The 13,922-nt window shown below is 42.9% G+C and overlaps 1 protein-coding gene across 1 annotated transcript in view; it reads left to right on the forward strand.

The window, feature by feature from the left end:
- Positions 1-10,556: 10,556 nt before the first annotated feature.
- GFRAL (GDNF family receptor alpha like) overlaps positions 10,557-13,922 on the forward strand; it is a 68,436-nt gene continuing 65,070 nt past the window's right edge. The window contains exons 1-2 of the mRNA XM_066609272.1: positions 10,557-10,647; positions 13,455-13,589. Coding sequence (XP_066465369.1) covers positions 10,557-10,647; positions 13,455-13,589 — 226 coding nt within the window. The remainder of the gene's footprint in view (positions 10,648-13,454; positions 13,590-13,922) is intronic.

Raw genomic sequence — 13,922 nt, forward strand, 5'->3', positions numbered from 1 at the left:
GAAAGGTTCTCCTTATACTGGTGGTCGAGCAGTGTGTACACCCAGTAATTCGTAGTGGCCAGAATGCGTGTAACGCGAGGGTCACGAGAAAGGCATCCTAACATGAAGTCAGCCATGTGTGCCAGGGTACCTGTACGCAACACATGGCTGTCCTCACTAGGAAGATCACTTTCAGGATCCTCCTCCTCCTCCTCCTCCTCCTCAGGCCATACACGCTTAAAGGATGACAGGCCAGCAGCATGTGTACCCTCACCAGTGTGATGATTCCCCCAGCCGCACTAAACACCCTCTCTGACAAGACGCTAGCCGCAGGACAAGCAAGCACCTCCAGGGCATACAGCGCAAGTTCAGGCCACGTGTCCAGCTTCGACACCCAGTAGTTGTAGGGGGCAGAGGCGTCACGGAGGACGGTCGTGCGATCGGCTACGTACTCCCTCACCATCCTTTTACAGTGCTCCCGCCGACTCAGCCGTGACTGGGGAGCGGTGACACAGTCTTGCTGGGGAGCCATAAAGCTGTCAAGGGCCTTAAAGAGTGTTGGCCTGCCTGTGCTGTACATGCTGCCTGATCTCCGCGCCTCCCCTGCTACCTGGCCCTCGGAACTGCGCCTTCGGCCACTAGCGCTGTCGTATGGGAATTTTACCATCAGTTTGTCCGCCAGGGTCCTGTGGTATAGCAACACTCTCGAACCCCTTTCCTCTTCGGGTATGAGAGTGGAAAGGTTCTCCTTATACTGGTGGTCGAGCAGTGTGTACACCCAGTAATCCGTAGTGGCCAGAATGCGTGTAACGCGAGGGTCACGAGAAAGGCATCCTAACATGAAGTCAGCCATGTGTGCCAGGGTACCTGTACGCAACACATGGCTGTCCTCACTAGGAAGATCACTTTCAGGATCTTCCTCCTCCTCCTCCTCTGGCCATACACGCTGAAAGGATGACAGGCAAGCAGCATGTGTACCATCAGCAGTGGGCCAAGCTGTCTCTTCCCCCTCCTCCTCATGCTCCTCCCGCTCCTCCTCCTCCTCCTCAACGCGCTGAGATATAGACATGAGGGTGCTCTGACTATCCAGCAACATACTGTCTTCCCCCGCCTCCGTTTCCGAGTGCAAAGCGTCTGCCTTTATGCTTTGCAGGGAACTTCTCAAGAGGCATAGCAGAGGAATGGTGACGCTAATGATTGCAGCATCCCCGCTCAGCATCTGGGTAGACTCCTCAAAGTTTCCAAGGACCTGGCAGATGTCTGCCAACCAGGCCTACTCACAAGCCTATACGGCAGCATCTCCAGGCTGATCAATTTGGCAATGTGCACGTTTAACGCTTGAGCGTGCGGGTGCGTGGCGGCGTACTTGCGCTTGCGCTCAAACAGTGGCGTTAGCGATGGCTGGACGCTGCGCTGAGAGACATTGCTGGATGGGGCCGAGGACAGCGGAGGTGAGGCTGTGGGTGCAGGCCAGGAGACGGTAGTGCCTGTGTCCTCAGAGGGGGCTTGCATCTCAGTGGCAGGTTGGGGCACAGGGGGAGAGGCAGTGGTGCAAACCGGAGGCGGTGAACGGCCTTCGTCCCACCTTGTGGGGTGCTTGGCCATCATATGCCTGCGCATGCTGGTGGTGGTGGCTCCCCAGCTGATCTTGGCGCGACAAAGGTTGCACACCACTGTTCGTCGGTCGTCAGGCGTCTCTGTGAAAAACTGCCAGGGTGGCATGGTGCGAGGGGGTGCTTTGGAAACAGTTGGTGGATTATTCGGTCTGGCCCTGCCTCTACCCCTGGCCACTGCACTGGCTCGGCCTGTGCCCACACCCTGACTTGGGCCTCCGCGTCCTCGCCCGCGTCCACGTCCTCTAGGCCTACCCCTACCCCTCAGCATGGTGTATTACCAGTAGTGCAGAAACAGAACGCTGTAATTAAATGTGCCACTTATTGGCCTGTGGTTGGAGGCTGACTTCACTTACGGAACGCCAGGAAATAATTTTGCGCAAGCCTGCTGTAACACTTAGCTGGCTGCATATGAATTAGGAGGACAACTACACCCAGCACAGACCCAGTACACTGAGGACAGTCACAGGCAGCCCAAATAGATTTTTTTCCCCAAATGTTTTTGGAAAGGCCCACTGCCTATATACACTGTATATGTCTTCTCTCTCTGCGTCACCACTACTGGCCATGGAGTATGTCAAATAACTGCACTCTGTTGCACTGTGGACTGGAATACAGCGGTGATTTAACAGCCAACACAGAGCCAGGAAATAATTTTGCACAAGCCTGCTGTAACACTTAGCTGGCTGCGTATGAATTAGGAGGACAACTACACTCAGCACAGACCCAGTACACTGAGGACAGTCACAGGCAGCCCAAAGAGATTTTTTTCCCCAAATGTTTGTGGAAAGGCCCACTGCCTATATACACTGTATATGTCTTCTCTCTCTGCGTCACCACTACTGGCCCTGGAGTATGTCAAATAACTGCACTCTGTTGCACTGTGGACTGGAATACAGCGGTGATTTAACCGCCAACACAGAGCCAGGAAATAATTTTGCGCAAGCCTGCTGTAACACTTAGCTGGCTGTGTATGAATTAGGAGGACAACTACACCCAGCACAGACCCAGTACACTGAGGACAGTCACAGGCAGCCCAAATAGATTTTTTTCCCCAAATGTTTTTGGAAAGGCCCACTGCCTATATACACTGTATATGTCTTCTCTCTCTGCGTCACCGCTACTGGCCCTGGAGTATGTCAAAGAACTGCACTCTGTTGCACTGTGGACTGGAATACAGCGGTGATTTAACAGCCAACACAGAGCCAGGAAATAATTTTGCGCAAGCCTGCTGTAACACTTAGCTGGCTGCGTATGAATTAGGAGGACAACTACACCCAGCACAGACCCAGTACACTGAGGAGAGTCACAGGCAGCCCAAATAGATTTTTTTCCCCAAATGTTTTTGCTAAGGCCCACTGCCTATATTGAATAAATATGTCTTCTGTCCCTGCCTCACAATATATGTCTTCTGTCCCTGCCTCACAATATATGTCTTCTGTCCCTGCCTAACCACCACTTCTGGCCCTGGAGTATGAATAATTACTGCAGGGCGCAATGCTCTGCACGGCCGATATACAAAAAAAAAATGTGCAACACTGCAAAAAGCAGCCTCCACAGTACTGCACACGGTTAGATGTGGCCCTAAGAAGGACCGTCCGTTGGGGTTCTTGAAGCCTAAAATACTCCTAACACTCTCCCTATAGCAGCTCCGGCACCAACAGCACTTTCCCTCCTCTATGTCAGAACAAATCTGTGGCGAGCCGCGGGAGGGGCCGATTTTTATACTCGGTTGACACCTGATCTCGCCCAGCCACTCACTGCAGGGGGGTGGTATAGGGCTTGAACGTCGCAGGGGGAAGTTGTAATGCCTTCCCTGTCTTTCTATTGGCCAGAAAAGCGCGCTAACGTCTCAGAGATGAAAGTGAAAGTAACTCGAACATCGCGTGGTACTCGTCACGACTAACGAGCATCTCGAACACGCTAATACTCGAACGAGTATCAAGCTCAGACGAGTATGTTCGCTCATCTCTACTTATTATGTCTTTCTCTAATCCATCAACTAACTGAGGGCTAAACACATGGCATCATCAAGACTGTAAGGTACAGGATAAGCAACCAATCAATCTATAATTATATCAGCCATGCCACAATAAAACTGGCTTCGTAAAGCAAGGTCATTTCATTTGAGTCTCTGTCGCGCAACGGCAGAATTCAGCGCAGAAATCCTCAATAGAAAAGCATCTCTGATGTACACCTCTGAGTTTCCCCTCCGCCAGCCAAACCTTATCATCATCATCATAGATTAAACCTTGAGCCAAGAAAAAACTATCCACAGAGGACAAAGCTTCAGAAAAGGGTGGCAAGGAAAAAGCCCACGCCTGGGGAGCTCCCTGCAGCATGTAACTCATCACCTGAGGAAACAGGAGGCAAGATTCTCTGAAAGAAAAATAATTCCTGTCTATTTCTAGAGAATTGGTCAAGTAACTGAACTCTAGCCTCCCTACCTGGAGCCACTAAAGTTGGATGCTGCTGTTTAATCTCAGCGACTTAACTTGCCAGCACCCTTAGCTGGTCTGACAAAACCTCAATGGGATCCATACCAGATATAAGCAAAAAGTATCCCACTGAGTAAGTGTAGACTGCTTAACATGTCAAGTCTCCTTTATACGTGGTTTGTATTAAGCCTACGACAAGGGTCCACATTGTCTCGTAGGTCCCAACTCTAACAAGACAACTGCCTTATGAGTCCTGCCTGCAAGGACAAAAAGTCATCAGTCACAGTAGTCTGCAAAGAAAGTGCAAAAATCCAGAGGGCAACAAAGATGGAAACCTCTCCTACTTACACAACATCACACAGGACTTATCCATACGGGCCTAGTACAGACGCACCCGTGTCACAAGCAGTAGAGGGAATAAAACCCAGGTGCATGACACACAGGGGTCTAGTGCAAAAATAAGGCTGTTTAATATGTGACATTCATGCAGTACATGCTAGATCTGTAAACCTGAAATACATACAAAACTGCAGTCCAAACAGTGGTAAACAATAAAATCAACCGCCACAAGGAAAACACTGCCCCTAACAACCTTTACTGAAAGAAAGGGACCTGACTATATGCAGATATCCTGCCCTAACAAGAGTGAACCTGACCACGTACCTAGGCCAATTGCAGACCCTACTTGGGATAGGAGAAGACCACAGAAAACAAGATGAAATTGAATAATAACCACAGTACTTATCTTTAGAAGATAAACAGGAGCTCCAGCACCAAGCTCTGGCTTCTTTCACAGACAGAGGAAGACTGAAATTAAACAGCACTGAAGCCAAACACCAGGTCAGGTTATATACTCCTGACAAAATACCCACAGGTCAGGCCAAGCACATTTAATACCATTCCCACCAGAGCCAGACGATAGATAAACACAAAGAAAACCTGTTCCAGATTACTTAGTAAGGAAGCAATTTCAGAACTGCTGCAACACTGACGTTGTAGCATAGAATAGCATAACCAAAGTTGCAGCATGATACACGTCCAGGACATCAGGCACAAGCTTTAAGGGTTAGGAACAAGACTTAAGGTGAAGGCCTAACTCCATGCCAGGTGACCCTGGAGATCCCTTCCAACTCTACAATTCTATGCCTCTAGAGCAAGGCCTAAGATACAGGATACAGGGTACAAGATTCAAACTTCAACTTTGGGTGATGGAAACAAAATGGAGGACAAACATCCATGACTAAGGGTTTTTAGTTCCAGCATTATGCAATTTGCAGCTCTCAGCAAAAAAAATAATTATCTTTCCAGATATACCCACAATAATGTTAGAATAGTGCCATCTGCTGTTTCTATTCTGTGTTATCCTCAATAAATGTTCGATGGTGTTCACACATGCTCAGACTTGCATCTTTCTCTGCCCCACTGGGTATATGGAGGGTTCACTGGTGCTTATGAAGTTCCAGCATCTTCTCTGCTTGTGAGAAGCAGCACAAATGCAACAAAGCTGTCTCACTCTCTTATTTCTTCCTCAGCACCTGAACTGACAAGTAGAGAAGATGCAGCATCTGCATAAGCAGCTGCTTACCACACCAGGGACCCTTCCACAAAACCATTTAAGCAGAGAGGTAAGCAGCACTGGGCATGTGTGACCACCTTGGAAAATTTAGGCCTCATGTCCACAGGGAAAATCAGGCCCGCCGCGGATTCTTCATGAAGAATCCGTAGCGGGTCCCTCCTGCCCTGCGGACATGAGGCCAAAAAATAAGAATAAACTCACCTCTCCGGACACTACGGTTCTTCCTTCCTTCCCGGCCGGATCTTCTTTCTTCGGCCCAGCGGATGTGCTCGGCACACCAGCAGCGTGCTGCGCGCATGCACTCGGCACATCCGCCGGGCCGAAGAAAGAAGATCTGGCCGGGAAGGAAGGGAGACCTGCAGCGTCCAGGACAGGTGAGTTTTAATTATGGTACGGGTGTTCCGCAGATCCGGACGGCTTCCATAGGCATCAATAGAAGCCTGCGGGAGCCGTCCCCGCAGGAGACCCGCACTAAAATGGAACATGTCCAGATTTTTTCCCGCACGCGGATCCGCGCCTGAAGGGGAAAATGACATCCACAGGTATTTAACTAACTGTGGGTGTCCAATGCATCCCTATGGGGCGTGGATCCGCGTTCTGGAAAAACGCTGCGGATTTTAACCCCATGGACATGAGGCCTTCATTCGTCCGGAAAGAAATCTGCAACCAACCTCTCACCTTTTTCCCCACCTCCCTAATTGATTTTAAACTTCAAATCTGCAGTTCACCCGCAATTGTATTTGCAGATGCACTGCATATCGTCAACACCCACTGACTTCTATTGAGCCTGTCAGCACGGAATCTGCACTAAAAAGGAGCATGCTGAGATTTGTTTTCCACACTACAGTCTGCAAATCAAATCTGCATGCTTAAATTCAGTTGTGGATGCCAATGCCTCCCCATGGGCACTTTGAATTGCGGATCTTCCACACAGGTGACCAATGTGGATTCCTCAAATCAAATCCGCCCGTGAACATGAGGCGTAACCGAGGTGAATACAGAACAAAAATGGCAGGTGGCACTATTCTAACATTTGTCCAGTGATAGATTGGAAAAAATTGTACTGACCCATAGAATAAAGTTATCATGTCATTTTGTTGCAGTTTGTGTCGTAGAAACAAAACGCACTGAAAGATGGCGGAATGTCATTTTTTTTCATTTTACTCCACTTAGAATTTCATAAAAGTTTTTCAGAACATTATATGGTACTTTAAATAGCACCATTGAAAAATAAAACTCGGCCCGCAAAAAACAAGCCCTCATATAGCAACATTGATGGATAAATAAAGGAGTTATGATTTTTTAAACAGGGGGGAGGAAAAAAAGAAATGGGGAAATAAGAAAAAAAAGGGCCGTGTCATTAAGGGGTTAAATAATGTACTAACTTCCTCCTCTGGGTCATTACGAGGCAGGGATACATGTGTAATTTTATTTTAAATTTTTTACAAAGTAAAGGGAGACAAGTGCTTTAGTTTTTATTTTTTTAATAATTTTTTAACTTTTTTTTGTTTACTTTTTTTTTGTCCCTGTAGGGGACTTCCACAGAAACCCATCAAGACTCCCTGATCACATTCCGGGGGTCCGATGGTGACAGCCCTTTACATGCTGCTGTCACATAGACTGCAGCATTTAATGGGTTAACACAGCAGAGATCGGAGGTTTTCTCTGATCTCTGCTGTAAGAGCTGATGCCTCGCTGTCCTCTGACAGCCAAGCACCAGCTCTCCCTGCCACAGAGGCCATCAGCTGGCTTCTGACAAGCCGATGGTCTCTATGGCAACCTGTAAACAAAGCAGTACAGGACTTTGAATTCAGAAGCAGGAGATTGCCGGCAGATCGGCAATATCTTCCTGCTTCTGTTTTTCAAAGTCCTGCACTGGTTCTTTGTGGGACTGTGCAGGCAGAGCACAATGCCACAGCTTACTGGGGAGCAAAAGCCATGATGGGAAAGATTTCTTTACTATTGAAAAATCCCCTTTAAGACTATACCATTTTTGCCTGCAGGGGTGGACAGATTAGGTATCATTTTTTGTCTAGATTCAAAGAAATAAGTAACCAAAGTAACAATAGCTCACTTATATATATTGGGGAATAGCTACATCATGAATGAATTAATAAAATGGCCCTTTAATGCAGTTCAAGAAAAGTAAAGTGTGGATATGTCTCTATAATTTGTTATTTTAGTACAAAGCTGAATAATAATCATTTCCTATATTTTCAGGAGACACAACTTCTATTAGCTTTGTATTTTCTATTACATCAATCATATTGCAGAATTGTTCTGTGGTTTGTTGCAATCATTACACAGATAAGTTAATTACATTCATTACAATGTGCTAACAACAACATTGGAAATGTCTTGTACTGCCTCTAGCATAAACCTCTTTGCAGCTTTTACAAACAATTTGATTAATCAGAAAGTAATTCTTCACTGGCCCGTATTCAATTACACCAAACAAAAAGACAAGATTTATTCAGAACTGATGTGGACAAGTGTAATCATGGTGCCTGGGATACCTCGGTTTTAAACTTTCCATGAAGGATTAAAATATGCTTTGTAAGACTGATAATAAATGGTGAAAAATTAACCATGAAATTAGCTAGAAACACTTTAAAAATATTGAATTGGTCCTGCTTCATCAGTAATAATTGCAGCCTCAATAGTGATTCCACTTTCTACTTTCACAAACCCATGTTGGGAAGCCATGTAGCCCCTGAGGTTCCATATTTTAAAGTATAGGCACTTAGCGTGCCTTTGTATGGAGACTCAGCGTAGCACAATATCCTCCCCAATGTTTGTAGGAGAGAATAGCTCCTTAATAAGCTACCAGACAGAAAATGCCAGGATTTTTTTTCATTTAAATTAGTGAGAAATAATCTCAATTTAAAATCTAATGTGCGGAATGGGCCTGAAAATTCCTATAGATGCCATATTATGGATACCAATCAGATTCATTCTACAGTCATGAAACCTTAACTAAAAGCTTCTATCCTTGAACAGTTCATCTGTTAAGCCTCTGTGATGTGAATGTACATCATGAACTGGCTTGACATATGCCTTCAGAACAGACATTGGGATCACTGTGATCACATAAGCATAGGAGCATCGCCCATGCAATCACCATGGGACCCTACTGTTGATGGACAACTGGGCTACTGTTGTAACAGCCAGAATCAGAGACATTTTAGATCCCAGCCATCGAACAGCCTAGATAATACCCCCCTGAATGTAATTTTGGGACACCAATGGGCTACCATGGTAGCCAAAGATCTAACAGAGGTCTTTAGGCCTGCAATGGCTATATGCCTATTAGGTTGGGCCTTTGGAAAAGCCTAATAAATTGTTTGACAGTTTTAGACTCACATGCTTTGCTATATTTTGTATGACAAAGCCATATAAAGGCTTAGTCACATGGGCACCGATGCGCCCGTGTTTCTGGACGATACGACCGCTGCACTGCAGGTGCTGATGACTCTCCACACCAGGCGGAAAAAAGCACACATGGCTGGCAATGGAGCCGGTCATGCAGAGAGTCATCTGCACGCGGTGCGGCCGTCTTATCGTGCAGCAACATGGGCGGATGTGACTGAGCCCTAAAAGTGATTGCATTTTGAAATTCCCTGATGGGGCTGAATAAATAATTAAATAAATATTAATAAGGTTTATTGTAACAAATTACACAGTAAAAAAAATATGTATCTATAAAAAAGGATACATACACGCATACATACATGGTATCACCATAGTCATCACAAACCGTGAATGAATGTTAGCACATTATTTGAATTGCACTCTAAGGGCACCTACCCACTGGCGTTTGCGATTTTCGTGTGTGAAAAAACGCAGCGTTTTCCGCGCGTTTTTTGTGGCTTTTTCGCGCCTTTTTCGTTAATTTCCATTGACATTCATGGGTGCATTAAGAGAAAAATAAGGACACATATGCAACTGACAGTTCCTATGTTAAAAATTGCAATGGACCGAAAAAAAACCCGCAAGTGGACAAGAACACATTCTATCCAAATTGCAAGTGGGTAGGCGCCCTGAGGCCTCAGTCAGGCAAGCATTCTTTCCTCGCATGAATATTCGTACCTGCCATAGATGCAACTCGCATCTAAAGGTCTGTGGTGTGTCCAAAGATAGGAACTGTCCTATCTTTGGAGTGTGCTTTCCATAGACTCCTATGTAAGCTGGAAAACACGCACCATACACCTCCAATCGTGTGAACGGGCTACTTCAAATAGCTGGAATTCACTCGGTCATGCAATTTTTTTTTACACGAGTGATGATCGTTTTGCATGCCTATTCATGCATGGAAAAAATGCTTGTCTGACCGAGGCTTTAGGGACTTAAAAAAAATGCAAAAAAGCATAATTGCTTTTTAATACATTCCCCCATTTTCCGTGTCTTGATGTAAAACCTAAATATTGTACATTTCTCTCATATCTTTAGTTGCCATTTGCCTGATGAAAGGACCTCTGTTCCCTGAAAGACTGCAAATATAATTTATCTGGTCAATAAAGCTATCACCTCTATAATCCTTTTGCAGTTAACATCACATCATTCAGATGGTCAGCAATAACCGGCCCTCAAAAATGAATCATTATTATCATGCCACATGTATTAATATGATGCTGAATAACTTGTTGCTCCATCTACCTAAAGTTTTGATAGTTTTCACAATATTTTTTTTTAGAATGACTTCATTTGGAAAATCATCTATGGGTTCATTTATATATTAAATTGTTTATTCTAAACCCCTGTGAAACATCCATAGCTTCTCCCTCATCTATCTGTCAGTTGTAATGTACAAACCTATCCAAATAGAAATCGTCCTTACTTATCTAAGATTGGAATACTAGACATACATGACAAACTACTAATGACAGACAAATAGCTCAAGGACTTGTGGGTTGGAGCTGTTCTCTAATAGTAGTGCTGAAATCCTAGCTGATGGTTATTTGCTTGAGCTCATTAGACACATGCACTCCACCAGTAACACTGGATTCCCTCTTTACTGCAATGAAGTACATCTGGTTCGCAGGTAACCAACGCCATAAACATTTTACATTAATGTAGTATGCAGCATTTTAAAACATGTCAATTGTTTAACAGTTTTTGTATGTATAAATGATATTACCAGTTTTATGATGCTTAGACTATGGTTACTTTTAATTGTTTTTTCCACTCTTTAATTGACATGTACATCAAGCAGGTAAGCAACCAGCATATATGGGCATTGGCTATATGGAGTAGGCTTGGAGATTACTTTTATTAAGCAAGCAACATTTAAAGCAACACATGTGTTTCTTATTGCTCTTTTTTTTAGATATCACATCACATGTCTAAACGCCTATTTATTTTAGTAGCTTATGAAAACAGAAGAATATACCTGAACAGGTGTTCTTTCAGCCGCTCAGTGCATTGCCTGCTATTATTCTCCAGCTGATAAAGCACTATTGAACAAATATATTTACACCATCTCTCAGCGATATTTTAAGCTCTGCAAATACAGTCCTAGAATTAATATAAACAACGGCGAATAATGTAAATTCATTCTTAAAGAGACAGCGACTGTAAGACCATGTATAACCCTTTAAAGAAAAAGACATAATTACGTAGCATAACAACTATTCATGTTGACTCAGTTATTGACCGTTAGAGATAATTACTAGCTACAATATATTTTTACCTACAACACTTTCTGTTCACTGAGAGTAAACTGTATGCATTATATTTTCAAAGCAAAAGTTATGATTACTAGTGATAATGTGCAACAAGAATTCAAGTCGTATTTTCTTTACCTTTTTAGATGTGTATGAAATTATCATTATAAGTATTGCATAAATATTCAATATGCTTGAAGTTGCAATATAAACATACACTTATGTAAAGCACTCAGTAATATAAAGTGACACCGTGAGCGTGTGGTTGTTTATGTAATTGTTGAAATGCATTTTTTTCAACCCAGAAGAACAGCAATAACATTATATAATCACAGTAATCAGTATATCAAAGAAGAAAGCCTCAATTTATGTAAATACAGTTCTTGTCAGAGAAAATGGCTATACCTGTTTGGTTACAATTAGCACCTAGTGTAGGCTAGGATCACACTGTGCTAGTGCATTATCTTTGTTGGGGGCAATTGATAAGCCTGGCATTAACTCTCACTCAAAAAGAGCATTTACTGGAAATACGTGTAGATTTGTTTGACATTTGAAGTATAAAAGATTGATTCTCGGTAGCTATACAAGATATTTAACTGGAAATGGTTGCATAGACAAAACAAGATACTGTTCTGTATAATTTATGCTCTTCAACGACTATTTTTAATTTTATTTAACAGACCCCTAATGCAAGGCACATTGTAATCCAATGACAGTTTAGGTTACCTTTTACATTAGCACACAATAGGAGAATGTTTTCAGATTCTTACCTAAGAGTTTTAGAAAATCTGACTTGATTGTATGCTCACTTGTTTATTTTAGCATTTTTATCCCCTTCATTCTACAGTAGATCACTATTTATTTACCTAAAGGAAACTAAACTATGGGAAGTTTATGAAGTAATGGACTGGATGAGTCCATTTTTGAAAGACATGCTGGAACAGTATTACTATCCAAAACACAGTTTTCTGGTGCAGATTTGCCAGCAAATGGTTTCACATGCTTTGCACCACATTCATTCTGCAATTTTAGACACTTTTTTGATTCCTGTGAAAAAGATGCATGGCCTAAATTGTGCCAAAATAACGCTAATTGCAGAAAATTGTGCCAAATGTTTAGCGTAAACTAAGCCAGCTAATAAGAGGTATAAACTTTGACTATACAATTTGACAGATTCTATGATGATTCTGGCACATTTTAAGACTGTCTGTCTTAGTTTGTGTTGTCTTAGTTTAAGACAGTATTAGAAAAAGTGTCCGGGTGTGTCTTTTAAAACACTATGGAGCAGATTTTCTATTCAAAACACAAACGTTTTCTGGCTCAAAATTGCAACAGAAAACCGTCCTACCACTTTCAAGCCACATTTACTATGCGTTTTTAGAAACTTTCTAATAAAAAAAGGCATGGCTATGTAAAAATAGGTGAACATTGTTCTAAAATTTGCAGCAAATTACACCAAAATATTGGCCAATTTGGGGCATAAACCAAGCCAACTATTAGGTGTTATAAATTTAGACTAGACAGTCTTAAAATTCAACAGATTTACAATCCAGAATGGGTCTCAGTGATGAATCTAGCACATTTTAAGACTTTCTTTTCTTAGCTTCCACTGTCTAAGGCCTTGTTCACATGAGCCTGCATTTGCACGTGTGTAGGTGCGCACAAATCCACATGTCCACGCACGTTGCAAAACATGCATGAATGAAGCTCTGTGCAGGATTGCTCTCAATGGGGCCGCTGCTACTGAATTCAATGAATGGCCAAGCACTGCCTGTGGTTGGCTGAGAGCTATAACCAATCACAGGCAGTGCTCAGCTGTCATTCAATGAATGGCTGAGCGCTGCCTATGATTGGCTGATGCAGCACTTTTAGCAGGTGGGGATTTTAAATGAGATGATATGGCAAGCAAAGGTTCTTTTGTTTCTTATGTAGGTGTGATATGATGAAGAGTTTACATGTCTTCGCCTTATAGTATAAATTTTCTATTGTCATGTGCATTCAGTAAATCTGTCCCAGGAGTCAGCCTGATTGAAATCTGCACAAAACAATTCTGCTTTGTGACCACAACTTGAAGTACAAACAAAAAGATTCCAATTGGGAAATACTGAGATATGTTACTGCTGTGTGTCAATAACTGCACTTTATAGTATATTTCTGTTCACTGATTGCCTTGTTTGTGTTTTAGCTGTCTGGCTAATAATTTTAAACTTACCAAGATCACAAGCTACAAATTGTTTTGACCTTAAAGAGAGATGCAGAATGTCTGAAGATGAATGTGCCGGACTTTGGAATACTACAGAACAGGTGTGTGGTCTTTCAGGTAAGTAACAGTAGTCTAGGATGATTATTTTAACCAGTTGTCAAGATGCTTATAAAAAGTAATCTACATATTATTTCAGTAATGTAACTGAAGAGCATACACTCTTGCTAGCTACCTCTAGGTACTCTGGTTTCCTTCCACATTTTACAATTCACTTTTTTATTTTCTAATATTTTTGGTACAAAGTCTGAAAATGTATTGGTATAAGGTTAGTCAACGTCTACCAACATCATTAATGTATATGGCTGTGTTTAGCTTGAAGTATAAGTATATCTGGTTTAACAAATTTAGAAACAAATCAATAATTTTTATTTTGGAAGCATCAGTGAGCTT

Source organism: Eleutherodactylus coqui, chromosome 1 (assembly GCF_035609145.1).
Source record: "Eleutherodactylus coqui strain aEleCoq1 chromosome 1, aEleCoq1.hap1, whole genome shotgun sequence".
Classification (NCBI taxonomy): Eukaryota; Metazoa; Chordata; class Amphibia; order Anura; family Eleutherodactylidae; genus Eleutherodactylus; species Eleutherodactylus coqui.